This window comes from Botryllus schlosseri, chromosome 9, assembly GCF_051294905.1.
Source record: "Botryllus schlosseri isolate E-star chromosome 9, Bs_hap1, whole genome shotgun sequence".
NCBI classification, from domain to species: domain Eukaryota; kingdom Metazoa; phylum Chordata; class Ascidiacea; order Stolidobranchia; family Styelidae; genus Botryllus; species Botryllus schlosseri.
The window spans coordinates 17,009,105-17,037,010 of NC_137244.1; the positions used below are offsets into that span (position 1 = coordinate 17,009,105).

General features: G+C 40.6%; 4 protein-coding genes and 1 long non-coding RNA gene across 5 annotated transcripts in view; 2 read left to right on the top strand and 3 right to left on the bottom strand.

Moving 5' to 3' along the window:
- Positions 1-21,714, top strand: part of LOC145446194 (uncharacterized) — a 239,069-nt gene extending 217,355 nt beyond the window's left edge. Inside the window, exon 2 of the long non-coding RNA XR_013917227.1 lies at positions 21,499-21,714. This is a non-coding gene — a long non-coding RNA (uncharacterized LOC145446194). The remainder of the gene's footprint in view (positions 1-21,498) is intronic.
- On the top strand, positions 1,704-3,476 carry LOC145446171 (exosome complex component RRP42-like). The gene has a single exon (XM_080324408.1). It carries the CDS (start codon positions 1,704-1,706, stop codon positions 2,643-2,645), a length of 942 nt encoding a protein of 313 aa, XP_080180534.1. The 3' UTR covers positions 2,646-3,476.
- On the bottom strand, positions 1,795-4,175 carry LOC145446173 (peroxisomal membrane protein 11B-like). The gene is made up of 3 exons (XM_080324412.1): positions 4,034-4,175; positions 3,864-3,979; positions 1,795-3,798 (listed from the first exon to the last, which is right to left on the bottom strand). The coding sequence occupies exons 1-3, from the start codon at positions 4,087-4,089 to the stop codon at positions 3,269-3,271; spliced, it is 702 nt and encodes a 233-aa protein (XP_080180538.1). The 5' UTR covers positions 4,090-4,175; the 3' UTR covers positions 1,795-3,268.
- On the bottom strand, positions 4,136-6,116 carry LOC145446174 (Parkinson disease protein 7 homolog). The gene is made up of 4 exons (XM_080324413.1): positions 5,931-6,116; positions 5,263-5,424; positions 4,448-4,601; positions 4,136-4,383 (listed from the first exon to the last, which is right to left on the bottom strand). Exons 1-4 carry the CDS (start codon positions 6,021-6,023, stop codon positions 4,229-4,231), a joined length of 564 nt encoding a protein of 187 aa, XP_080180539.1. The 5' UTR covers positions 6,024-6,116; the 3' UTR covers positions 4,136-4,228.
- LOC145446179 (katanin p60 ATPase-containing subunit A-like 2) lies at positions 14,083-27,286 on the bottom strand. Its single transcript, XM_080324419.1, has 14 exons — positions 27,051-27,286; positions 26,610-26,741; positions 26,044-26,186; positions 25,035-25,210; positions 24,559-24,695; positions 23,755-23,863; positions 23,536-23,690; positions 22,696-22,872; positions 20,744-20,841; positions 18,548-18,658; positions 17,999-18,088; positions 17,309-17,381; positions 17,145-17,252; positions 14,083-15,539 (listed from the first exon to the last, which is right to left on the bottom strand). Exons 1-14 carry the CDS (start codon positions 27,111-27,113, stop codon positions 15,408-15,410), a joined length of 1,704 nt encoding a protein of 567 aa, XP_080180545.1. The 5' UTR covers positions 27,114-27,286; the 3' UTR covers positions 14,083-15,407.
- Positions 27,287-27,906: the final 620 nt, after the last annotated feature.

Below are 27,906 nucleotides of genomic sequence, written 5' to 3' on the forward strand. Positions count from 1 at the left end.
AAGTTTCGATAGTTTTCGGTTCGGTAGTATCTTTTCGGTCTTCAAATTTCAAGAACTGAGCTATATTTATGTATTGTATAGTCATATGTAGCCGCAGCCATAATGGATTTGTATTACCACTATCTAGAATTTTTTATTCTCTGCAATAAGGAACAGATTGTATTCCATAGAAGCTGGTAGGAACTAGTTAGGCTAGGAATGAAGGTAAATGCCCTGCGTGTTGACGTGCGGAGTCCTGTGTGTGTGCAATGTGCAAGTGCATGCAGCGCTATCCGTGGTGATCATGACGATATACTTGGTTTTGCGCGAATTAAACGAACCCATTTCAGCTTCACATGTTGGATATTGCTGATTGTTTGTTTATTTTGGCCCTGTGGATATGAAGCTGTATCAACCTGTGGATATAAAGCTGTATCACCCTGTGGATATAAAGCTGTATCAGCTGTATCACCCAGTGGCTATAAAGCTGTATCAGCTGTATCACCCTGTGGATATAAAGCTGTATCACTCTACCTGTATGGAATCGGTGTCTTGTGTTCAAACAATTCTTGATTTTTTTATTATTATTTTTTTAATTACTTTAACTTTGAGAATCATCGCTGCTACCATGTTATATAAGACAAACCGTACTGAGATTCACCCAGGTATCACTCTGCAATAAGTATCACGTCTATACTATGTCTGGGATGCGCGAAATAGTCTAGTAGGCCCAAGTATCAACCATGTCACTCAGGTATGAGCTGTATCACTCTATTATCAGCTTTATCAGCCAGGTTTCTCTCTGCATAAAAAGTATCACGCCAAGACTACGTCTGGGATGCAAAATAGTCAGGTATCGGAAAACAAGGGTATCGTCCCCAACAGTGATTATGCAAACACGCAATGTCAGACTTAAACTAGATCATCATCATCGTTGATTTATTAGCATTATAGCCAAGGCTTACAGCTTTATATCCTTAGGGTGATACAGCTGATACAGCTTTATATCCACAGGGTGATACAGCTGATACAGCATTATATCCACAGGGCCGTTTATTTTCAATGGTTTTCTTACTCTGCTTGCATCTCGACGGTGCGAAATAATGCTGCGCCCTGGCCCTGCGGGGATGTGTAGTCGCTAGAGGTTGGTTTGCCCGTATAAATGGCGAGCAAATGCTAAGTAATATATAAAGGCCGACACTAAGCCGAGCACTTGCGACTGCCATGCCAGGTACGGTAGAATATGTATTATAGGATATATCGATCAATTATCACAGAGTCGCACGGTATGACGTGGCCAGGTGTGTAACCTTTTAAAGGAGAGTTGGTGTGATTATGCGCACGTGCGCGAAACACTGGTGACAAGGATCTCTTGCATGGAATAATTATCTAATTAAATGAAAAGTTGCGCGTGACGTTGCCGTCGATTCCAGTCTGGCTGTCTGGGTCTCTAGGTTCAAAATAAAGTCACCATGTTCGTAATAAGGTCAGTCCACGGTTAAAGGTTTGTGCCATTAGGCAGGATGCAGAAATAGTGCAATGTATCACATTGGCAGTAAAATGTCAGGTTTGTGAATGAATGTTCAAATGTAATGTGTCGTAACTTGATCAAAAATATGTGCTAATAAACTTTCATGATTGATAATTATCTAGGTTATGGGCTGTCTGTCTCAAATGAATGAATTAGCTGTTTGACACCTCATATTTTTGTAACTTTTCTGGATATGATCACAATACTTTTTGATCTGTTTACAGTATATTTCCATAACCCTTTCTTGTTGGCCTGCTCTCATTTTGCAATGGCCACCTCTACTCTAAGTGATTCCGAAAGACGATTTATTGTACATGGCGTGCAAGACGACATACGCAACGATGGCAGGAGATGCGAAGATTACAGAGTCGTTGACTTGGAAGTTGAAGTTTTGGACAACACTCACGGGTCCAGCAGGCTCAGGATAGGAAACACAGAGCTCCTTGTCGGGGTGAAGCTCGCACTCGGCAAACCCTCGACAAAGCATCCAAATGAAGGCCGGATCGAATTCTGTATCGACTGCTCACCAAACGCCACTCCACAATTTCAGGGTAGAGGAGGCGAAGATGTGTCTTCATCCATTAAAAGCTTGTTGACCAGAGCTTACGAGAACAGTCTCTCCATGGACCTTGAATCTCTGTGTGTCGTGAACGGGAAGAACTGTTGGATTGTCAATGTCGACGTGCTGATTCTCGAGTGTGGAGGCAACTTGATGGATGCAGTATCAATGGCGGTGCTGGCAGCGTTACAAAATACAGTAGTTCCGACACTCACTGTGACAGAGGGTGATGAAGGTGAAATAGAAATTAACCTGCCAGACGATCCATCTGACGGTCGGCAGCTGGACACAAGCGGGTTACCGCTTTTTGTAACTTTATCCAAAGTGAAAGATCGACATATCGTCGACGCTACAATGATTGAAGAAGCGTGTTGCTTGGCGTCTGTGGTCTTGAGTGTACTAAAAGATGGAAAGTGCACCTCCGTTCGCAAGCAAGGCTCTGGTAGTTTGGATCCAGAGAGCATCATCGAGATGATGGAGACGGGTAAAAAAGTTGGAATGTCCCTGCATAAATCACTGAGCTCATTCTTGTTAAACACTACGACAGCAGATACAAGGTCCACTGGCTTCTTATGAAACATCCGTCACTGCCAGTTTTTGAGGATGACGTGTCAGAAACACAATTGCGAATGAGGGTGGGACCTTCGGATATAGGGGTGAATGCTGATTCAATGCGACTGATCTGCGGTCATAACTTTATATCGCTATGCGGGACAAGGTCACTGCCTCACCAAAATTATATATCATTGGAGTGCCACAAGAGTCTTATTGAACTTTGTTAATGTATGCTGGGGGACACTGGGGACAGGCCTGATGATATTCTCATCCTTCACCAAGTGAGGATGTGAGCAATGAGTATCTGCGGGTATTCCATAGTAATATGGTTTCGTTGTTTTACTATCTACTTGAATATCAACACCACAAGTTGATTAGGGCCTTCAGCTGGCCGCATCTGTCCCAAATGGCATGTCCGCCAGCTACTTCTTGACAAGATGACATAAAAAACCAAGAACGAACAGAATTTCAATGATTGGATAACTGAGTATTGAGTCAATATAAACACTGCACCGTTTTTTTTTTTCATAAGAAAATGACTTGATCAAGAAAAGGATTATCAAATATATATTGCTCATTTGGAATGCATAGCAAATGAAAAATCTGAACAAAGAGTGAGGAGATTAATGGTAGGAGGGGAAAATTTAATTTGGTACCAGTTTGAGTTTCGAGCATGTTATTTGTACTGCTGCTAACACGCTCGATATCATCCCGCACATTCCAACAACCCCGCTGTTGGTATTGATAATTCCCAAGCTGCTCGCCGGTATGACAATGTCACATCCATTTTTGATGAGATCAATAGAAGCTTGTGGATTTCTTCGCAATGCATATAAAATAGCTTTCAACATGTCTCCGATTCCTTCTTTGCTATTTGGCGTTTCACGATGTCGGTCTTCAAGAGACTTCTCTGTCGACACGCGTAGTGCGTACAGGTCTCTGATGACGTGCAGGATCAGGGACAGTAGCCAAAATCTGGACGACTTGTCATTCCAATACTTCTGATCCACCGTTAAAACCCCGATGCGACCCAGCCATACGTAATGGTCAATCAGAAGGTACATAGCTTTGTTTGTGTGGGAGATAGTCAGTGTCATAGCCAGGATATAGTCCTGAAGATTGACCGCACGTCGGGCCGCACGCATAGACTCTGCACTACGTCCGAGTCGGAACACTAAATGAATTGTAGTCATTAATCAAAAATTAACCAATCATATTAATGGGTTGCCTAATGCTTACATTTGCGGGAGGTGCCTATCGCTTTTTCCAAGTTTGTAAGCTGTTTAACTACGTCATCGCTGTTGCCATGTTGCATGGCATGCCAAGCTGCAAATTTGCTCGTGTACTGTATCAATCTGGAAAATTCATGGGATTGAAAGCTGCACAAAATTCTTTTGTACGCGTCATACCTGAAAATCTTGTCCCTACCCGCCGCATTATTGCTGTAGGAAAAGTATGCATCCATTTCTCGCGTTTGTACTTAAGTTTATGCTACTGTGTTACATATATCGTCTGAAAATTAGGAAATATGTTGCATCAGTGAAGGCGAAGATACACTTGTTAGATATCTAGTCTCCAAAATACAATGTACAACATCAACAATTTCATGGCAGTATCAAAGGGGCAGAGACTTCATTTCGGATCCCTCTCCCACAAAGAGCCTCAACAATCGCAAGCGCAAATTCGAACGACGTTCCGGGTCCGCGGCTCGTAATTATTTTATCATCAATAACGACTCTGTCTTCCGAGTACTGATAACCTGAAACGTTCGATATTAGATTACTTGGCCATTCTTATGCAAGCAGTAATTAGTATTAGCTAACCTTCAAATTGAGTTTTCGCCGCTGGGTGAGATGTCATTTTGACCTCCTTACAGAGTATTCCATGAGACTTCAAAGCGAGTGGTGCCGCACATATCGCACCGATATATCCAGAATTCTTGACTTGCAACTCAAGAAGCCTCTTGACATCCAAAGACTGTAGCAGCAGTTTCACAATGTTACCCTCATAGCAAGTACGAGATGAATCATGGTATAATTAATGGCATTGTCGCAAAAAAGTCATTGTAATTGTCCATACTGAATTTTTGCAAACAAAGTCAGAATCATGTTTTTGTGGTCTGAACAATTTCAACATTTATTTGCCTTTTTGTAGGACAAGTTGGAAGTTTGATTGATTGACTTCAAGAAGTCGTTTCCGTCGTCGCAAAGAAGTCATTGTAATTGTCTACATCGAATTTTTGTAAACAAAGTCAGAATCATATTTTTGTGGTTTGAACAATTTCAATATTTATTTGCCTTTTTGTAGGTCAAGTTGGGAGTTTGATTGATTGACTTCAAGAAGCCGCTTCAACTACAACCTTTGATTTCACTGTATATTCCGATTCTCGTATCTTGAATTGATAAAAATAATATGGAACTAAGACCAAGCTGTGGATTCGAAATTGTAGTCATCTTTTCATAAAATAAGTTCTAGGCTGAATTTCACGCATTCTCATCGAATGGTCACAGAGAATTTAAACTATGGATGTTTTATCTTCACAGATGGACTAATTTTCCCCTATAATTATCCAGAGAATCCAAAGTTAGAAGACTACTACATGTCACACCAATGGGTAATTCATAGCCTCAAGACAAACCTCAGCAAATGTCTGTGCGCCTTGATTACCACCAGGCAAGATGACAATGTCATACGGAGCTTGATCCAAGGCTGTAGTAAGAGCAACATCCGGCAATACATTCACGCCTCTACTGCACTTCTTGATTTCACAGCCATCAACACCGGCCACAGTTACAGATATCTGATGCAAGTCAACACGTGGCAAAAGTGAATGAATTTCATCATGCATATAAGAAGTGCTTCATACAGTACCAGTTATCAACCTTAGATGTCATAGTCAACATTGTTTTTACAAATTTTTTACAAAATAACACCTTACACAGCCCAATATTGCCATCCCCATTCGATAACCGACACATTTCATGAAAAATATATCACAAGTTCACAAATACTGGAAATTGTGTCAATAAATCTGCGCAAACTTGCAAAAGCGTCCATACTTCATCTCTGAATATGCCTTGCGGTTGGGTTGACTGCAGTTATGGTATCTCAACTCAGACAGTTCAAAAAGAAATATCAATCTAAAAATGGTCCCAAACTGATCTAAATTGACTTACAACACATTTTGATACCGACAAGAATTACGTGAAGAATGAAAAATTAATATATCCATTGAGGTGAGGTACCGAAGAAAGTAATTATTCAAATATTGACATATGTCACACTTCAAAAGTAAAACAATTTTACCTCCGCCCGCCGCAAAACGTCTATGGTCACGACCGTTTCAATCTCTTCTGACCCATTTGCAATCAGAACCAAAGCCCTTTTAGAGAAATCCATATGGAATTATGAATGCAGTGAGCAAGTTCCAACACAGAGCACGGAAGGCAAGGGTATGGCGAATGCCGCATTCTCTACTGCCGATGCCGAGCCGATTGCGCACACCACCGAAGCAGAACAAGTACATTGTGTCGATTGCGCAATATCTGCAAATTTCTTCCCGATTTTTTCAGCTGAATATGCAATTTCTAATATTCACACGATAAACAGTAGATTGGACTATATAGTACTCTGTAACATTAATCAGTCACGGTTGCTGCTGGCGAATTAAAAGTAGGGTTACCATTTATCCTAGGGTGATTTTGGAAATCTGAAAAGTGGACACTTTTTCAAAATTTTCAGACTTGCAAAACCAGAGGAAAATCCTGAAAAAATGGTGAATTTTTCCCACATCGCAGTCGGTCTCGCTCAGTGCCCAAAATACAGGTTTTTCTTTCCAATTATCAGGTGGTTGACTAAAAAAAGTCAACTTTCGGCCCAGTTTCCGAAATACCCGCCAAATTTCTCAAAAAAGAGGCCAAAATCTGAAAATAAATGACAAATTCTCTTAAAAAAGGACGTGGTAACAGTAATATATCCTTCTCTAGGAGGATTTTTCCTCCTTTATTCCATTTATTATTGTCAACAATTTCATCATTTCAATACACAACAAGACTGCGTTACTATGAACAATGTCAAAACGACTTGGAGTAGTCGTCGAAATCATACACCCACCTCACACCTGGCCTAGCAGGCAATGTAAAAAGGAGGCATGCAAACTGAATTAAAAGTAAAAGAAGATAAATAAAAGGACAGGCGACAGAAAGAGGTGGCGTGTGTCGGAAGGCAAGTCGGAAAATGGAGGGCTGCGACTAGCATTGATTCAGTAGAAATTGTTTGTATAGTTTTGACAGCCAGGCCACTGGACAGGCACAACTAAATGTCAGAAATGACGCCAAATCTGAAAGCGTATGTTCGAGCGGGTCTTTCGGGAGTAGAACTGGAAAATTGATCTATTTTTGTTGGTTTGGTTTATTAGCAATTTTTATCATCATCATCATCATTGGTTTATTAGCAATTTTATCAGTTCAATACACCACAAAATGCGATACAATGAAAAGTTAGGAAGGTGTCGAAGCCACTTATGGAGTAGTCTATGGAATCAGACATCCACATTTGGACTAGGCGATGTAAAGAGGAGGCATGCACACTGAATGAAAAGTAAAGAAGATAGTATAGGAAAAAAGCAAGCAACGAGAAATGGGGTGGCATGTCATGGAAGGCGAGATCGATAGGTCAGTCATGGTCCGGTAATCTTGAGGATGGACAAGTAATGAGGTGGTCAGTAACGAAGTACTTCTACTTTTTCGAAGTACTCAAGAAGTTTTCTTTGACTTCTGGTACTTACTCAAGTAGATCTGATTTTCGCTACTTCTACTTCATAATATTTTGTGATCTACTTACTTACTTTTCACTATTTTCAGTTTGTCAAGTAGAAGTAGTTTAATCCTCCAATCAGGAAGATAGCCTGATGACTTTCGGGGCTGTTTTCACGGAGTATCGACATTTAATTTTCATAAAAGTTGAGTTAGGCATAGAATTTTCGTCGTGCTTCGCGCGCAGTGAATGCGGAGTCCAGTATGATTTCACGGAAGTAGCGTATCGGTGAATATAATTTAGGTAGCGGGTTGGCGTGGTTCCGATCACACCGCATTGTCGCCCTTTGCCATATCAAATATTTCATCACAGTATATATATGGCTCATCATAACGTTTGAAACTGCTGAAGAGATTCGGCGTCCTAAACATAGAAGATATGCGCAAACTAGAAATCGCCAAGTTAATGTATCAGTTCCACTGCGGTCGTTGCCCCGAATATTTCAATGACGTCTTTACCTCGGAATCAAAAGCGCACAAGTAAAACACACACGCGTCCACGTCGTCCAAATATCATATGATCGACCGAAAAGATCATCGCTCTATCAAATATGCCGGACCTGATGTGTGGAACAGTATCCCGCCGGCCATCCGACAGTCGACGAGCATGTCCACATTCAAGTCGAAATACAAGCAATTACTGCTAAATAAATACAGTCCATCCTCAAGATTACCGGACCACGACTGATCTATCGATCTCGCTTCCCATGACATGCCACCCGATTTCGTGTAGTTTTTTTTCTATACTATCTTCTTTACTTTCATTCAGTGTGCATGCCTCCATCTTTACATCGCCTTGGCCAAGGTGGGTGTCTGACTCCATAGACTACTCCAGGTCGCTTCGACATCTTCCTGTCATTTCATGGTATCGCATTTTTTGTGGTGTATTGAACTGATCAAATTGCTAATAAATCAATGATGATGATGATGTTGAACTGATGTTTCGCAATCTAGCATTTACTTATCATATCGTAATCTCACTGTCCATGGCGTGTCCTAATCTGAAAAAGTGGACTCTTACTTTTTTTAGTTTTAGAGCTGTTTTAGCATACCAACCTTCGAAACTTTTGGACTAAAGACATTAAATACATTTTCCGCTTTTAGATTTATATTTCACTTTCAACTCCCAGTATCATATATTTTGATTTCTAATTAATATCAGTTCTTTTGTCTGGATAACATACATGTTGAAGTATAAAATCAAGTGTAGTAATGCCTTCTATTTCCAGAAATAAAGCTACACAATGTAGCATTTTTACTGTCCACCATATTTTTTATTAACGTTTACTAATCGCATGAAGTGTTTACACCGTATCCAACACAACATCTCCGCATTGCTCTTCGACTAAACTATATGGGCCTTATAATGTGGGGGAGTGCGCAATACCATGATATTTTCTAAAACGTGCTGTTCGAGTAAATAGAGGATTAGTATCACATTTCCATATCAATACTATCATTTTCATCACATGATGCGGACGAATAATGCTTATGCTGTCGAAAATTGGATACCTCCTGGTATGCATCAATATGAATCAAGCTCTGCACCTTTCGCATAGCTCAATTTGCGCCTTTTGACAATCTATGTGAACGAATTACGATCGTTTTCACAACTACTTACTTACTCTAGTAGATTTAAAGTAGGTCAATTCTACTTCTACTTCAAGTAGTTTTATGTTGCGTATGAAAGAAGTACTTCTACTCGTACTTGAGTAGATTTTTCCGTCGCTACTTCTACTTCTATTTGAGTAGCTTTATTGACTGCTTTGACCACCTCTGCGAAAAATCAACTTGACTTGAATTGTGACTTGACTCGTGACTTGACTTGACTCGACTTGACTCGAGTCATCTCAAAATATCGAGTGACTTGACTCGAGTCACCTTCAAAAATCGATTGACTTGACTTGACTTGACTCGAGTCAAAATGTGCAATGCCTGGAGATTATAGCGTGCTCTGTCGTGGGCGCGCGTTCTTCTTGGTCCGCGGCTCGATAAGTCAAAGTAGACAAGTCAGCATTGCTCTTTTAATAAAACAACTAAAACATGACGATGCTCATCCGACGGAGAATAAAAAGCGACTGCACCTCCGACGGCGACTAAAAGTCGACTGCGCCTCGGACGGTGACAAAATGCGACTGCGACACGGACGGTGACTAAAATCGACTGGCACAATATAGGTTCGCAACAGCAACAAGTATAGAAACATAATCAGTGATCAGCGAGGGTAATGGTAATCAATGGGGGCAATCGAGTATATTCAATGAGCGGTACGCTACAAGGGCCCCCCTGGTTGGTAAAAGCTTTAGGATATTATGGAAACTAGAGACAACGATTTAACTACTAGTGAAGGACTCTACCAGCGTGACACGGTAGTGATTACAGACTAAGATTCAAACACGAGTACAATTCTAATGGTTTAAACGACGAACTAAAGTGATGTGGGTGTTGTGGTAACGCTATAACGACAAAATGATGCGTTTAGTTTAGCGACGAAGATGCACTTCGCAATGTGAAAGGCTCAATAATAGACACTCGTGACATAAACGAAGAGATTAATAAGCCTTCGGCGTAACTAATACAAGTGATGACGGAAAAGTGAAGGAGTATAATGGTAATTGTCCATTTCAAATACTGGTGACAACACAAAATCATTCAAGTGACGTGGGGTACGAATTACGGCCACTGGAATATTAACAAAGCCAATCGGTTGACGCGTCATGCGGAGTTATTCGTTCGTATTGTGAAAAACATTTCAGTGCGGATCAAAACTTGATGTGGACAGAATAAACTGGATCGAGTGATGTACATTTCAATGCACGTGTGCGTAATTTTATAATCGTTTGGAGCGCGTGATTTTGAATTCGAAGTGTGATTCTGAATTCGAATTGAAGTTATCTGAAATCTGCACAACCCAGAAAAAGAGCGTTTGGATTTACTAGTGCAGCCGGTACAATCGCAGTGAATCGTGAATAATACTAGAAGAGGGATTCACTAAATGGCGAGGCAACACATTCCAGTGCCATGTACATTACAGAGCTTCGATGGCGAAAAAGTATAGTTGATCGAGTAACGGTTGAGTGAAATTTTTTTAGAATTGCGCGACTATAAGCGTTGTCTAATCCTATATGGTACGCAAGTATACGTATGGGTTGCGAAAGCTTTTGGGCGTACGAGACAACGTCATAATTCGCTAACATAAGTCGAAGTTATTCGTAATATCATATCGCGTGATGATCAACCTTACCAACAGTTTTGGGATATGTAACGTCTAGTCGTGACTGATGGCGTAAAATAACGATAAGAATTCATTAGAGTAAACTGAAAAAACGGCACATACGCACATGGAACAAATGAATGAATATGCAGATAGTGCTAGGGGAACGTCTATCAACATCACGGAGCGGAATTGTTCGACAAGTACACTGGCAATGGATTAAAAGAATCCCTACATTTCGATTGAACTTGGAGCGTTATTGGCACAGCACGTTGACATCGTTGCACGAATTGGATCTGTCGCTCTTCATATTTCGCAAGTCGTGTCGTTAAGGTCCGTGAGAAGTCTAGTAGATTCTCGGATGCGTGAGCGGGTAATGTAGAACAGAACGTCGAAAGCGTCTGTCACATAATACTGAGACGAAGAGCGTTTTCGTTCGGAATATGCCTATCAAGGTGATGGGTTAGTTGCAAGTCGTCGCTCGACAAGATGAGTGAAGGGGGGATCTGCGTTTGAGCGCAATTCCCGCTGTTTCTGTCGACGCCGAGGTGATTCGATTCGGTTCATGGTCCCATCAGCAATAATGGTTCCGTCGGTTGCGTAAAGTTTCGTTCGGCTCATCTTCCGTTCTACATTTGGGATGCGTAGGGAGACAGATACAGTATAGCTGCCTCTATATCTACGTAGAAAAACGAGTATGTCGGTGTCGCGCGATCGGAGATATGAAGTTGCGAAGAGAATTCAGTGTACGTGGTCGCTGTGCTAAGGCTCGGTCATGTCGTCGTCGTGCTGTGAATATGCGAGTCCGCAAGTGATGCAGGAAGTAGTACTTGGTGAAGCATTCAGCATGCAGATTTGAGTTGTTCTGGGGTCTTGAATGGACAAAGTCTCAGCGGTAGAAGCGTCGTAACAAAGCAAGTACGTGTAGAAAGGTCCGAATTCCATGTCGTTGAAATCCCGCATCCATGCAAACAGACTATCGATTCCTATGTGGCTAGTGCAAATCTCGTTTTCGCATATCGTGAGTTCATCGCTTTCTATCATTGATCCTGGTCGAGCTTGCGGTATTGCATTTCCAAAAACATCTCGTCGGCTAGAAGGCTAGCAAAATCACGTCGGCAAACGAAATCACGTCGGGGTCACCAAAATATAGCGTGCTCTGTCGTGGGCGCGCGTTCTTCTTGGTCCGCGGCTCGATAAGTCAAAGTAGACAAGTCAGCATTGCTCTTTTAATAAAACAACTAAAACATGACGATGCTCATCCGACGGAGAATAAAAAGCGACTGCACCTCCGACGGCGACTAAAAGTCGACTGCGCCTCGGACGGTGACAAAATGCGACTGCGACACGGACGGTGACTAAAATCGACTGGCACAATATAGGTTCGCAACAGCAACAAGTATAGAAACATAATCAGTGATCAGCGAGGGTAATGGTAATCAATGGGGGCAATCGAGTATATTCAATGAGCGGTACGCTACAAGATGACTCGTGACTCGAAGGCAGTTACTCGATCCCAACGCTGTATCGTAGTCTAGCAGTTCATGGCGTGTCCTAATCTGGAACAGTGGGCTCAGACTATTTTTTTAGCTTTAGACCTGTTTTAACATACTACCTTTGGAACTGTCAGGACTTAAGACATGAAATACATTTTCCGCTTTTGGAAGTAGTATTTATATTTCACTTTCACTTTGGTTCGATGAAAATAAAGACTCTCTCTCTCTCTCTCTCAATTCCCAGTATCATGCTTTGAGTTCTAATTAGTATCAGTTCTTTTGTCTGGAGAACATACATATCTAAGTATAAAAGGAAGTGTAGTAAATGCCTTTAATTTCCGGAAATAAAGCTACACAATATGTCAGTTTTACGATCCACCATATTTTTATTAACGTTTACTAATCGCGCAAAGTGTTTGCACCGTATCCGATACAACTTCTCCGTATTGCTCTTCAACTAAACTACGGGCCTTATAATATGGGGGCGGGTGCCATACCATGATATTATCTAAAACGTGCTGTTCGAGTAAACAGAGGATTAGTATCGCATTTCCATATCAATACTCTCATTTTCATCCCATCATGCGGACGAACGCTTATGCTGTCGAAAACTGGCTACCTCCATAGGTAGCCTATGCATCACAGCTCTGCACCTTTCGCATTGCTCAATTTGCAGCTTTTGACAATCAATGCGAATGAATTACGATCGTTTTCACAACTACTTACTTACTTGAATAGATTTAAAGTCAGTCAATTCTACTTCTACTTCAAGTAGTTTTGGGTTGCTTATGGAAAAAGTACTTCTACTCGTACTTGAGTAGATTTTTTCCGTCGCTACTTCTACTTGAGTAGCTTTCTTGACTACTTTGACCACCTCTGACTAGTATTCATTTAGTAGTAGGCTAATTGCTTGTATTTCGACTTGAATGTGGACATGCTCGTCGACTGTCGGATGGCCGGCGGGATACTGTTCCGCACATATCTTATCAGTTCAATGCATCACAAAAATGCGATACAAAGAAAAGATAGGAAGGTGTCGAAGCGAATTGGAGTAGCCTATAGACTTTGTAATCAGACACCCACCTTAGTCTAGGCGATGTAAAGAGGAGGCCTGCACAGGTGCACACTGAATGAAAAGAAGATAGTATAAAAAAAACCAATCGACAAAAATGTGGTGGCATGTCATGGAAGGCGAGATCGATAGGTCGACAGGTCGTGGTCCGGTAATCTTGAGGATGGACTAGTATTTATTTAGTAGTAATTGCTTGTATTTCGACTTGAATGTGGATATGCTCGTCGACTGTCGGATGGCCGGCGGGATACTGTTTCACACATCAGGTCCGGCATATTTGATAGAGCGATGATCTTTTCGGTCGATCATATGATATTTGGACGACGTGGACGCGCGTGTGTTGTACTGCTTTCAAAAAGAGTCAAACATCGAAAACAAAGGGCCAAAGAATTTTTTGGGGGCCAACTGCCTCTAAAAAGGGCCAAATTTGTGAAATTCAGCCACAAAAGCACCAATCAGGCAACCCCGAGGCCAAGATGGGTGTCTGATTTCAAAGACTACTCTTATAAGTCGTTTCGACACCTTCCTATCTTGTCATCGTATCGCAGTTCTGTGGTGTTTTAAAATGATGAAAATATTAATAGACTGATACTGATGGTAACCCTAACAGCCCAAATTCCTCGAACAACGCGATGCATAATAGCACATTGATGTCTTCTTGTCGCAACGCGCGCCGAGTAGCTGAATCAACCTGTTCTCGTGTTCGCGGTTCCCGAAACAACGGGATCAAGTATTTCATTCACAAAGCGCAACTTAAAAATACCACCTATGCAACTGATACTTCCGACATTCAAAAGATGCTTACGAAGTTAAAGTTGGTCACTCAAGTTCAGTGAATCGCTCGTTCGTACAACAAAGCCAATTCATATGTAAAATAGTTGTTATTCAAACAATAACAGTGCTACAGTGAATAAAGGCGTTCGGCGTGGAAGATAAAGCACGCGAAAATACAAGAAAAATGCAACCACAGTGATACAACTAAGCACACATCCGATGCCTGTTTGATGAAAACGTGAAAACGCACAGTAGCACACGGGCGAAACAAATTGCCCAATTGAACGTCACTACAGTGCTTGCAGAGTGGACCCAGACACAAAATATCCTATCGTGTACACCGTACATTGATACATAACGTCGCGGTGGAATCAACGTAGCTTTTGTACATCTTGATATCCATTTTCATATTGATAGAAAATCAAGTATAAGTAAAATTTTATATAAAGTTAATTCTCTCAAAATGTGTAAAATGTGCATAAGCTACTCTCATTCCACAGCGACGAATGAACAATAGGGCTCTTCAAAAATGACTTTTTTTCTCAAATCGCACTGGCTACTTGATAAAATAGTTAGGTTACCTAATTTAAGCCTACACACCAAATTTGGTTCAATTTCAACCAGTAGCCGCATTGCTACAGGAGAAAAAAGTTTCTATTTATTATATAAAAATAAATAACAAAAAATTTGAAAATTTTCTGTTCACCCCATGAAAGTGTTTAATTGTCTACAGAAACGATGTTCACCAAATTTGGTTCAATTCCAACCAGTGGAAGCGGAGTTATCGCCGTCGAAAAATTTGGATTATGAATAAAATAGTAGGCCTATTTACGCCTTACGGTGACCAATTCTTTAATTATTTATTGTGGTGGTGCCCACCGTAAATACTATTTTATTAAAATCCAAATTTTTCGACGGCAATAACACCGCTTGTACTGGTTGGAATTCAACCAAATTTGGTGAACATCGTTTCTATAGACAACCTAGCACTTTCATGGGGTGAACAGAAAATTTTCAAATTTTTTGTTATTTATTTTTATATAATAAATAGAAACTTTCTTCTCCTGCAGCAATGCGGCTACTGGTTAGAATTGAACCAAATTTGGTGTGTAGGCTTAAATTAGGTAACCTAACAATTTATCAAGTAGCCAGTGCGATTTGAGAAAAAAAGTCATTTTTGAAGAGCCCTAATGAACAAGTATAGAATGCAGTGAAATTGTAATCATAAAAACATAGACAAATCGAATCGTTAATTTGGTATTTCATGAAGTTAATGGAAATAATTCATCAAAACAGTGACGATTAAGTTGTGCTCATGAGAGATAGAGATGTCAACGCCACAGCTTCTGTCGCTCGTCTTGAAACCGAAAACGCGCGAGCCCCATGAAAAAGGTAAAATACGATCGACCCAATTCAGACGGACTCGTATTTGGTCTGCCAGTCTTTGTACTTATGGCTTAACTTCGCGGCCGAAGGCTTAGTGTGCGTTAGAACATCCAGCACGATGGCGGTAGATATCGTGTCCAGCGTGAAGTCCGGTAGTTGCTGAAACGGGTACAAGTTTAGAATCCATGATGTATCAGTAGTTGAAATGGAAATATTCCAGTATTGGAAGACAAATTTCAATTCTAATTTAATTTTTTTAGAAATAGGGTTACCATACATCAGTGGTCGGAAACCTTTTTCGACCAAAGAGCCAAATTGGCCCAGTATTTTCAATTGTAACACCCAAAGAGCCATACATGTCAATCAACTGTTACGTCACAATGTAACATCTGTGACGTATTGGTAGCAATGGGATTCATAGTGTACGCCATATTTTTCTGCCCACATAGGTAGGTGGAGCCAAACATGGTCACTACAGCAGTACATACCCAGTAACCACCATGTGATACGTCAGTGACATGGCGTTAGAGAAGGAAAGTGAGGCAGTGCCTCAGATGTCGTCAGGGATGAGTGAAGAAAATTGTGAACCCTTCAATGGTTCTTGGTATCACAAAATTTTGATATTTATTGTTTGTAAAGAAAGCGCAAAAGGAGAGGTAAGGCTCAAATGAGGCACAGACGGGCCAAGCCTCACCTGTGTGTAACAGCGCAACTCATCGTAAATAGCTTAAAATTTATGATCACTGATATTAATCAAATGTAATTGTCGCGTTGATTCTGAAAATCCAAGTATTGATCGACTTCTAAAATATTCAGCGTAACGTAATGTTGCGTTACACACCTACATTTTTACAGCGGTGCTAGAAGAATTATTCTCGCTGTCATGAAAGTTTACGAACGAGTTGATGGAATATTGATAAATTAGGTACAAAATAAAAAATTTCTCAAAGAGTCACATCTTATACCCAAAAGAGCCATATATGGCTCGCGAGCCATAGGTTCCAGACCACTGCCATACATCCACCTTTTTCAAGAAATCGAAAATGCACTCCTCTATAGCTTTGAAAGCCAGAAGATAGAACACGGACAACTAAAGAATGCCATAAATGACGCGAAATCTGGATTCCGACTGCAGTGACGGCAAGGTTGACTAGAAAAAAGTTAACGCCAACCGGTTTTACGTGGGAGTAGGTCTTTCGGGAGTCGAGCTGGAAACATGATTCATTTTTTAGTCAACCCAAAAATATTTCCCGTCTAAACTTTTTATATTCTCTTCCGCTAATATATCTTATGCAACTTGTAAAAAGTGTCCTCAAAATATGGTAACCTTAAATAGAAGGGCTATCTCAGAAACTATTCATTTTACATTTGCTTGTGTGTAAATTTACAGCTTCCCTGTAGAAATCTGTTGAAAATTAATAGCTCTATTTGTGCAGTATGTAAGAGTGAACACGTATGTAAATGTGTAGTCACGTCGTTCGCGGCTGTATGATAAGCATTCAATTGGATATCGTCACCAACCAATATCGTCTTCACCAACCAACCTATCCATCAACCATGAACGAACAGAATCTAAACTGGGAATAAGCGCTAATGCAGATTGTGTGTACAAATAACAATAAAAAAAAATTATTGTCGGAGTAAGGAGGTGTTCGGTACCTGGTTCATTGCCCAGTAGGTGTTATGTAAAAAAAGTTTGAATAGCACTGATCCACAGTATTGCCACTACACGAGGAATACGAATACGGTCTCATATATACTTACTTCGCCTTCAACGTGATTTTCCAGAGTCGTGAATATCTTCCTCACCACTTGCATGGCAGCTTCTTTACACACCAGCTTGAGATCCGAACCCGAGTATCCGCTAGTTTTCTAAAACCAAACAACACTCCCACTTTTGTGGCATGGAAATCACCGGATCGACTTACCTCTGCTAGCGCTGAATAATTCAAGTCGGTGTTAATAATAAGGCTACCCTCCATGTTTTTCGGTGGTAAGAATCTGAATTGGGTTGTAAATTATATCATTGCATAACACTTGGATGCTAAAAAGTAATTATAGCTTATTGAATATCACAAAACCAGCAAGCAACATGGCGTTTATACTTTTTTCCAAAATGCTACCAAATCATTTCTCCGGCTGCGCTGCTTCAACATCAAACAGGTTTTAAAGCCAAGCGACAAGTTTTTCTGTTTTGAATTTTGCTTTTTAAGATTGATGTAGATCATGTAGTCGTTGACTGCTGAGCAGCATAGCTCCTGTACGTCCGCAATGAGCTTCAGACTTGAAATTGGAACTATTTATCGCTCCAAAATAGCGTTCTGTCGGCCACATCGGATTGTTCTGGACAACTTACGGAAACCTCCGATTTCTGTTCCAGTTCTATACGGTATAGGCTATTAACAACGAACAGATATGTCAGATCGCAGTCAGCTAATCTCCAGCACAGATTATTAGTATTCATATAGTTCGGACCAATTATGAAAACAGTCAAGTAAAGCGACATCGCTGACAACAGTGTTAACTGCTGCTGGGTCATACGAAGTGTCTTATTCACACAGAACAGTTGGTTTTATGATAGCAAGTGTTGCATACAATATGAAGCAGCAGAGCCTTACTGGTAAAACATCGCTTTTCTTGCTTCCACAGTTGGTAAATCCACTAGAATGCGCTTTTCCAGACGACGCAGCATCGCATGGTCGAGTTCCCTTAAAAAAGTAAATAAGTAACTTGGTAAGACAGCCAAGTACCAGATGTCCTTTTACCAGTACTAGGCCACGCATACCACGATTCGGCCTTGAGCGATTTCATAATTATCATTAGACGTATGGTCCTAAGTGGTGAAGGACAAACTCGAGTATCTTTATGATTCAATTCTGAGTCGAGTATTGGTTGTATATAGTAAGAACAAAAGGAAAAGTTCAATCATGTAGGCCTACCTATCACACCACCGCAAAGATAATAATATCAGTTTCACTTATCAAAATAATGGTCCGCAAACGAAAAATTTCGAGAACCATTGCTATATAGCAGAGGTGGCCAACCTTTTCGGCCAAACGGCCACATGAGATTCACGAACCATTGCGCGGGCCACTTGAATGTTGATGACACTTTTTTAGTCGTCCGATAGACAAGACTTTAACAATTATGTCTACCAAAGAATTTACCATGGCAAATTCGAGGCGGCCAGCACGAACACGAGATCGTCAGACTTGGCGAGTCCGTCCATTTGAACGAGCAGTTCCGTCTTCATTCTGCGGCTTCCCTCGTGCTCTCCGCTGCCAATACAATGTCAAAATTCCCAAACCCAAACAGCTAGATCAGTGGTTCTTAACGTTTCCTAACCCACGTTACACTTACACTAATCTGCTAGACTTCGCGACACCCCAAATTTTAGCTAGTCATAAAAACACAAAATCTACCCAAATACATATCTATCATACATAGAATTGGCATTTCAGGAAGACTTGGCTTCCATTTCGAATCCCGACCTCCTTGCGTACGCTATTTCACACGACATACCATCACAACAGTCACAATTCAACTATTAGTCGTGCCTAAATGTCTACAATAGGGCTGTTCAAAAATAACCTTTTTTCCTGAATCTTGCGGGTTACTTGATTAAATCGTTAGGTTGCCTTAAAAAATGACGCACACCAAATTTGAATTCATTCCAACCAATATTCGCGGATTTCGTAGAGCTTGAAAATTTAGAATTTGCCTAAAATTGCAAAAAAAAAATTTTTTCAAATTTTTCTGCCAGCCCTATGAAATTGTTGCGCTGTCTTCAAAAACGATGCAAAACAAATTTGACTCAATTCGAAGCCGTAGAAGTGGAGTTATTTCAGTTTTTCTTTGATAATTTTGGGATTATCCTTGATTGGTGGATCATCCCAGAATTATCATCAAAAAACTTGAATAACTCGGCTTCTGCAGCTTGGAATTGAGTCAAATTTGTTTTGCATCGTTTTTGAAGACAGTCCAACAATTTCATAAGGTTGGAAGGAAAATTGGAAAAAAAATTTTTTTTGCATTTTTAGGCAAATTTAAAATTTTTAAACTCTACGAAATCCGCGAATATTGGTTGGAATGAATTCAAATTTGGTGTGCGTCATTTTTTAAGGCAACCTAACGATTTAATCAAGTAACCCGCAAGATTAAGGAAAAAAGGTTATTTTTGAACAGCCCTAGTCTACAACCGATGGTGGCCAAGACAGGCGTATCATCACAAATCGTATATATGAGTTGAGTGTGTCACTTCCAGGGAACCTCCTAGTGCAGTGGTTCTCAACCTTTTTGTCTTCGCGGACCCCTTGGAACAGTCACGGACCCCGCTGACCTGAAGTTTTAGTTCAAATTTAGCTCAATTATCGTGCAATCGTCAACTGTCTTCTGCAAATGATAACTGTAGGCTAGTGATAAACAGCAACAAAATGACTTTTCTTGAATATAAATCGTACTATTTATGTAGAAATTGGGTTGACTTTATATTTCAAAGCGAATTCTGCAACTGCCCTAAAGTTTCACTTCAAATTTAGCTCTTTTATCGTGTGACCGTTTTCTGGCCCCTGCAAATAACAACTGTGGGATGGTAGTAAACAGCAACGAAGTGACCACTGACCACTGAAAAACATCATAGCCTTTTATTTATGTATAAATTGGCAATACTTTTATTAATTTGAAGCGAATTCTGAAGCTGAATGTTTTGAAATGCGTGGTCGTTTCTTGAAAATCCGCGCCTTCCATTCGGTATAAACGAGTGTTGAAAATCCGTTTTCACAAAGAGAGGTGATGGCGAATGTAATAACGTAACGTGACGCGTAACGCTTTCGACGACACATTTGCCTGTGATCGCAACAAATATGGCACCGAAATTGACAAACTAATTTTTTCATTGAACATTATACTGACCAGCCTGGTCATTTCTATCTTGTAGCTCATCTTGAAGTTATTATGGAAAAATGGTTATGTATATCACAGGAGGAAAAGGATTTTTATAAACATTTCCAAGTCACCATGATTGACTAATCAAACTTTTTATTTTTGCATAATCCCCCACAATACTGCAAAATATTTGTATCAGTAAGCTATTGGCAATTTAGCAACTTAAATGAGTCAGTGGCATATTTCATCTCAGACGGCCATTCTGCTTATGTGACTTTTATTAGTAATTAAGCGAAACTGCCTCGTGACTTTCCTAATTCAAAAAAATCAAAATGAGGTTATCAACTATTTCGTAAATTTAGAGGCTTTGCGGACCCCCTGAAAATGCTTCACGGACCCCCGGTTGAGAACCGCTGTCCTAGTGTTCCATGGAATACCGTTCGAGAACCACCGAGCTAGATAATTTGTACGATACACACCCGGGTCCCGAACCTCTCTGACTCATCACCGATTCCAATTCGTCGAGGAAGATGGTCGACGGTGCGTGGAACCTCGCCAGCTCGAATAAGACACGGACCTGCAGAATAGGATATTGTTAGCAAGGAAGGCTTTGCGTGGTGGCGAGACGATAATTTGCCGCCCGGTTTCATTTCGATAAATTCAGTAATTTGGACTGCTTTGCTGCTAATATCGGCAACGGAGTCTATCACTATGAATTTTCATGTTTGGTTTACTCGAGAAATGATACTAACAAGGGCTCTGGCATTCCTGTTATACAATCTGTTCGTAATACACAATTAAACGGCAGAGCCGTCCAGTGACCAAGTCCTCCTGCTTTTACCAGGTACCGTAATTTTCCATGTATAATGCGCAAAATTTTCACGATTTTTTGCCCTAAAATAGGGGTGCGTATTATACATGGGTACAACAAGCGTTGAAAAAAATCTCCCTCGATAAAAAACTTGAAATCACCCCTTTCTTCATGTTCGTCTTCAATCGCGCATCACTTCCAGCGATCGCGCACAGTAATTCGTATTATAGTATAACGCGCTGCAATTAGCGGGAAGCGTGTTGCCAATTAACGAGAGTCGTGTGCACAAGCACGAGATCTCCTGCTCAGTTGGTTTGCCGTTTGTACGCGAGCGAAATTAGGTCACTCATAGGTAATCGCGCGCGGCAATTCTCGCTAATTCATCGCGTCGACAACAGCCCCGAACAATCGCATATATACAAGAGGCCATGCGCGCAAGATATAATCGCTTGCGTAATCAGTCGCATCTCCAACAGACCCGGTGCGCACGACATAACCGTTAGCCTGAGCAATCGCATCTGTAATAGGCGTCGAGCGGTTCGTTGGCCTAAACTATCTCGCCGCCGGCCTCGCAGGCTTAGGCTGCTATCTACTATCGTTTAGAGACAATACCGTTTATTGTATAATGATTAGCAATCGCATCTGTAATAGGTCTTGTGCTCAAGATGTCGTGTCGCTAGCCCGAACTATCGCGCCGCCCGCCTCGCAGGCTTTGGCTGCTATCTACTATCGTTTAAAGACAATTCCGTTAATTGTATAATGATTAGCGATCGTTATGTCATGATTGTTTAACAGTGACATCGCAAACCAGAATGACATCGTATACTAAATCGGAACTATTCATGTACTGAAATGCAGGGTGCGTACTATACATGGGTACAGGCTTTTTCCCAGAATTTGCATGCTATTTTAGGGGTGCGTATTATACATGGGGGCGTACTATACTTGGAAAATTACGGTAATTCAGAATGTAATAGCCTAGCCGACGAGATGTTTTTTAATTCTTGGGCAACACTTTTAACTTTTTCGAAGTTCAACTAGTACCTTACTCTTTACAACTTACATCACACCATTTCATACTGCTGTTTGATAGATTTATAATAGCCTTGAGAGAATGGCTGCACAGCAAGGTTCTGAGATAATACCAATCTGCAGCACCGTTACCAATCCTACGTTAGTCCAAGGACAGGAAACTTGTAATATCACAAGATGTCAAGCTGCATGCAACATGCACATATTTTTCGAGCCGTTTGTTTTCTACCCAACCCAGTTTTGCCACTCTTGAAAATCACTTCTACACGATACTTGAGTAACATCGGAAACTACTTTGACTAGCGTCACAAAGGGATGTCAAATTGGTCAGAAATTGTGGAGGGGATGTTGGATCAATATCCTCGCCCAGGACTTGACGTCTGCAGGATAATGCTAAAAAACTAATCTTTGGAAATAACGACAACTTCCTAGCAAAATGTGGCAAAAAGGAACCTTGAACACTGCACGTCCTAAAATAGATTGGAATGACAATGTGGTTTCTGTCTTGAGGTCAAATATAACAAGCAAGTGTGGCTGGACGAAAATATCTTTCGCGCAGTTACTGGAAGAGGAATTCGTCCCACTCACAAGTTTTTCCGAATCTCCCCTCCATTTACTAACGATGGTCGACGCCGATATATTGAAAAAAGTTGTATTGCACTGCGTCGCTACAGCTTTGGCTAAAAGCGTCTTCCCTGTTCCCGGTGGACCGTATAACAGCAAACCTTTCCAAGGCGACAGAATACCGGTGAAAAGTTGAGGGTACTGAAAACAAGCATAATCACAGGGTGGTAGGCTGAGATAATAGATTAGTCGCATTTCACATGCAAATAAAAATGTGCACAGGTCACTTGTAACACTGACCATTACCAAAAGCACCGTATTTGAAGTTGCCATTGGCACTTGCTGAATTAGCCGGTAGAAATGTAATAACTAATTGTTATTACGAAATCGATGCTTAAATATTGTATTAATAAAGTGTTAGCGTATATCTCCCTGAATATGAGCGTGAATTGTGGTACCGTATACGACACTTCGTAGCATTTTCATAACAAGCCCCGTCTGTTTGTATTGAAAAAACGAAACAATTTATGCTGGCAACGCCAGTCATCGTAAGATCTACAAGACTTGGTCCCAATTCCAATTACCGCTCAGGAGTGCTTTACATCAACACGAGTGACTACAGGGTTAACACAATCACTTATCGCTATCACTAAGAAGGAATTAAACAATCGAGACAATTGTTTGCGACAAACAATAGGTTAAGAAATATTATCCAAACTTGAGATGGTAAGACGTCGGACCTTATTACACAATGAAAGAACCAACACCGTTCAATAAATGTAATTAAGCGACTAATTAAATGGCTTGTAACAAGCAACGATAATTGACATAGCCATGAGATGTTAATAAATATTATTAACCCACTTTGATGGGGTAGACTACTGCTTCTTTTACGAGCCTCTTGGCATTCTCCAGGCCGATGATGTCCTCCCATTTTACACTTGGATTCTGGAGGTATATGTCACGACTGATCACAGTGGCTAGTTCTCTCATTTCGTGATTGAATCCGACAAATCCGCCTGTGACAAAGCGACGGTTTACGGGCGAGTCCGGTGAATTTAACGCAAAACGACTGCCGGCTACCTATCGGCTTAACTAATTTGTCGAACGAATTGTGATTATTATCCGTCGGAATATCGCTGCCGGCACCTTTAATCGCATCGTTGAGTATTGCACGGACGTCAATGATTTCCTGCAAATAGATTATCGACTTGTGATCATCTACAACAGGGCTGCCCAAACCTTTCACAAGGCCGGCCACACTGTACAGCCACAACGGTAGTAAATCGAGCGAATAGCAAATAAATCATTTCGACAAGAATTAGATCTCATAACAATTTCTAATCCGTTTTATACGCCTGCCCCATTTGTTGATTAGGTTTGCTTCTCAGTAATGCTATAATGGTGATATAATAATTTGAACTGTCACTATCACTAGTGCCATTGCACAATCAAGCTACCTGCTCTGACATTTCAAAATAGATTCACCCCAGAGTAGCCTGGTGTACCAGGTCATAGAAGCCCAACTTCACCTCGGGCACATATTGTAATTGTAGCCAAGCCATCTACCTAAACCATCACAGGCGGTTATTACATCATACATACTGCCATTGATCAGACGTCATTTTCTGCAATACTGAGGCGAGAATCAGTATAATTGTATTTGACAGGTGGAAATCTGCGTTTCAGAGTCTCATTCGTGGAAGTGTCAATTCAAGAGGCCAGACATAGGCAGACACAGGTGGGTGGAGATTTGCTCTAGAAGCTGATAATTTTGCAAAGTCAACTTTGCATCGATCACAAAAGGATGATGCTTAAAGTATGGTGTGGTGGTAACAATCCCCATATTTCCGTAAATCTAAATCTGACGCAAGATAAGATGGTCACCTTTCGGCAGTTCTCGTTCTTTTTCTCACTCTGCGAACCCACAGACGACACGGTCAGACCAAGATCTGCGGCTTTCACGGTCACGGATTCACCTGACGATTTGTCGGGCGACGCAAAACTGTTCTGTTTGATGTAATCTGACAAGGAAACATATAGCCTATCGAGATGGAGATCCAAGCAGTACCAGACATCAGGGCCGCATAGTTAACACAAGTCAGTTGCTTCAAAAAATAGACAAAATTTATGGAAATCTATGCAGTTACTGTGATACAGGGGCTATTTAACACACAGATTGCAACAGTTTCACTCGTAAAAGTAATGCAAACTGACTTGAGTAGTCCGAAAAGTAGAACTACTTTATTACTAATCACTACAGCTACCTTAAAAAGAGGATAGGATGTAAATCAACAACATTACAGGTCATTAGAAGTCCGCCATAACAAGGCATGACCTTCATATAGGTGGCAAGGACCAACCTTTAGGTTGGATGCGTGGAGTCGAAGCTTTCTTCTTGGCCTCTGTGCCAGATCCGGGTCGTGTCTTTCTGGGTGTTCCGTTCGTGTTACCGCCAACGTTCACGATGTGCGGGAGAGAGGAAGGATTTGGTGTCTGATTGGAATTCGCATGTCCATTCACGGACGGCACGGAAGCCCTGAACGGGTAAACTTCCGATTTTAGAAACTGTGGAATGTCTGGTAGCGTGTCTGATCTCGTATGCTATGTGTGAAGGATAGTTCTACCACCAGAGGTGATCAAAGTAGCCAACATTGCAACACAAGTAGAAGCAACACCGTAAATTTACGCTCAATTAATAGAATAAGTAGTATCTTCCAAGACGAGCCAAAACTACTTTGAATAGCAATATATATAAATGAAGTTCCCAAAAAGTTCTCAAGTATTTTATTGTAATTGTAGATTTGGTCAAGCAGTCACATACTTTTACTACTAAATCGGCGACGACTACTCTCCAAATTTTAAGATACATCTTTGCGACAACGCAAATTGACTGATGACAGTGATGACACTAATAATAATATTCTGTTACCAAGATTCAGGGGGTAGGCTGCCCGGTTGCAATGAAAGTTTCACCCACAAAAGTAATGCAAACTCATCCAAAAAGTACCTTCTACTTTACAAAAGTCCAAGTATAAAAAATAACTAGGTATATCTGTAAAAACTGTAGAAGTAGTCTGAAAACATAACCATTTCAGTAAGCAGTTCAAGTTGGCAAGAACTACTTGAGTACTAGAAAATAGATCATGCAAAATAAATCATGCAAATGGAAATAGAAATGATGCATTGTATGTTAATGAAAAATTCTATGCCAAGTCTGTTGAGCTACTTAATAATAAGAAATCAATCATGTTGTTTCAGCATACCCCTTGTGCCAGAAAATGAGGTTTTAGTCTTGATCAGACTTCAAAGCAACCCACCCTTATCATTTCAACATCAATTTACACGGGGCCAAATGATTGCAACACTAACCTTTTTAACCGTGTCACTTTCCCTCTGGATGCGTCTGCACTTCCAACACATTTCTTGGTGATTTTTGGATATTTCTGAAACTTGATGTAGTAGTACGACTCAAATTCTTGCAGTACGGTGTCAAGATCGACATTATCGCAAGCCTGTAACAGATGAAAAGATTCTCAACTAACTATGGCAGTTGCCAATATGAAGGAAATGTTGATAATAACGATTATTAGCTTAGTAGAGTTTACAAAGTGTCTCTAGTTACAGTGATACAGGATCTCAAAATACAAAAATCATGTAGCTACAACCCTTAAGCAATGATATCCCATACAGGCACCACATCACCATTTCATAATGCTGATGCATTTACTGTCAAAACAAATTGCCTAAAATTAATCCAGCTTACTGCCACACGTATTAAAAGTGTAAATATTATAAAACTCATCGGGTTCATCATGCCGCTAATATTTAAAGTAGCCTACTGTAGCATTAAGATTCAGAAGGTCGGCAAAAGTCAACAGAAATTAAATATAGTACATTACTTGTGAGTAAAGGTGAAAAATTGAGGGACATCTCACCTGCCACCTTGATAAACTCAAGTTGGATTCTTGAGACAGAGTAGCAGCAGAATCAAGATATCCGTTTTCTGTTAGATGTGACAGAATCAGAACTAATAAATTTCTTTTCCTTGTTTCCTGACGTTGGTCTTCCTGTTTGGAAAAAAATAGGGTCACCATGACACCGTGGAATGTGTTTATGAATGTACGAGTTCGTGTAATACTGCATTGTTAAAAAGTTAAAATTGAAGTAATTAAGTTTACTGCTTACCTCCTTACCGGTATCATATTTTCTTAATAAGCTGTAATGTTTCAAATTATTAATTGCCACATTTATAAGGCACATATTAATGACCGATATCAGGTTGAAAAAACGTTGCTTGTAAGAACGATAGAAGTCTTTCCAGTCCGGTCCTATAAATGCATTGGTCTCGGTAACAAATTATACCGTACTATACGTACCGATTCTCGCACTTGATTAGCAGTCTTGATAGACTGGTAGCTCAATTCTTGCTGCATGGACATTTCCTTGAAACAAGAACGCCCTGCTCAGTCACAGCTCCACGGATCAAAACGCGCTCTGGTTCGGTAATCGCTAATGGTGTTCCGAAATCCGAATTGAATTTTAGATGCAATGTAAAAGATGAAGCCGGCGTCCGGGAACTTGGATACAGGGGTCAAAGGGCAAAATGTCACTGGACCGTAATTAGCCAAACAATGCATGGCTCATTTAACCAAAGGCGATGGAGCTCGATAGTCCATACCAAATTATATTTCTACCAGTGTTGGGATCAAGTGATTACCTTCGAGTCACGAGTCATTTCGAGTCATTGCACATTTTCGAGTCATTGCCCTTCCGAAGTATGAGGCATGATTACGTCATTGTATTTTGCTAGCTGTCTCAAATACAGATTGAGTGGTCATTGGTTCTGAGCCGATGAACGAATATAAAGATACACGCAAGAAGGCGATGAATCGCTCACATATACGTAGAACTGTTAAACTACGTAAGTAATTGCATAGCCCCAGTTTATAGTCAGCAGCCAAAATAGAGAATCGAATTGATAATATGCAATACTTTACTCATTTACATGTTGATATGATACAATTCTAGCCTGCGCCAATGGTCGAGGAGTAAACTATATTCGAATTCAATTTCAATAAAACAAGAGGTTTGGCTAAGGTAAGAACATAGAACAGAAATGAATATTTTGCTATTAAATTACTATACTACTAGTTTACGACAACGTCAGCTGTAAGCTGCGTGCTGCGATCACTTCGTTTGTGGTCAATTTATTTATGAGAGAACCATGGAGGC

What these genes read in the sequence shown, in the direction of transcription:
- LOC145446179 (XM_080324419.1), bottom strand. Translation starts at nt 27,113, where the DNA reads ATGTCCATGCAGCAAGAATTGAGCTACCAGTCTATCAAGACTGCTAAT. An exon ending in CAAATTAGTTAAGCCGATAG is followed by an intron (nt 23,691 to 23,754) that starts GTAGCCGGCAGT and finishes GCTTTGTCACAG; the next exon opens with GCGGATTTGTCGGATTCAAT. An exon ending in GGGGAGATTCGGAAAAACTT is followed by an intron (nt 20,842 to 22,695) that starts GTGAGTGGGACG and finishes CCTATTCTGCAG; the next exon opens with GTCCGTGTCTTATTCGAGCT.
- LOC145446171 (XM_080324408.1), top strand. Translation starts at nt 1,704, where the DNA reads ATGATCACAATACTTTTTGATCTGTTTACAGTATATTTCCATAACCCT.
- LOC145446174 (XM_080324413.1), bottom strand. Translation starts at nt 6,023, where the DNA reads ATGGATTTCTCTAAAAGGGCTTTGGTTCTGATTGCAAATGGGTCAGAA. An exon ending in ACGTTTTGCGGCGGGCGGAG is followed by an intron (nt 5,425 to 5,930) that starts GTAAAATTGTTT and finishes GACTTGCATCAG; the next exon opens with ATATCTGTAACTGTGGCCGG. An exon ending in GGCGAAAACTCAATTTGAAG is followed by an intron (nt 4,384 to 4,447) that starts GTTAGCTAATAC and finishes CGAACGTTTCAG; the next exon opens with GTTATCAGTACTCGGAAGAC.
- LOC145446173 (XM_080324412.1), bottom strand. Translation starts at nt 4,089, where the DNA reads ATGGATGCATACTTTTCCTACAGCAATAATGCGGCGGGTAGGGACAAG. An exon ending in GGTAGGGACAAGATTTTCAG is followed by an intron (nt 3,980 to 4,033) that starts GTATGACGCGTA and finishes TGAATTTTCCAG; the next exon opens with ATTGATACAGTACACGAGCA. An exon ending in GATAGGCACCTCCCGCAAAT is followed by an intron (nt 3,799 to 3,863) that starts GTAAGCATTAGG and finishes CAATTCATTTAG; the next exon opens with TGTTCCGACTCGGACGTAGT.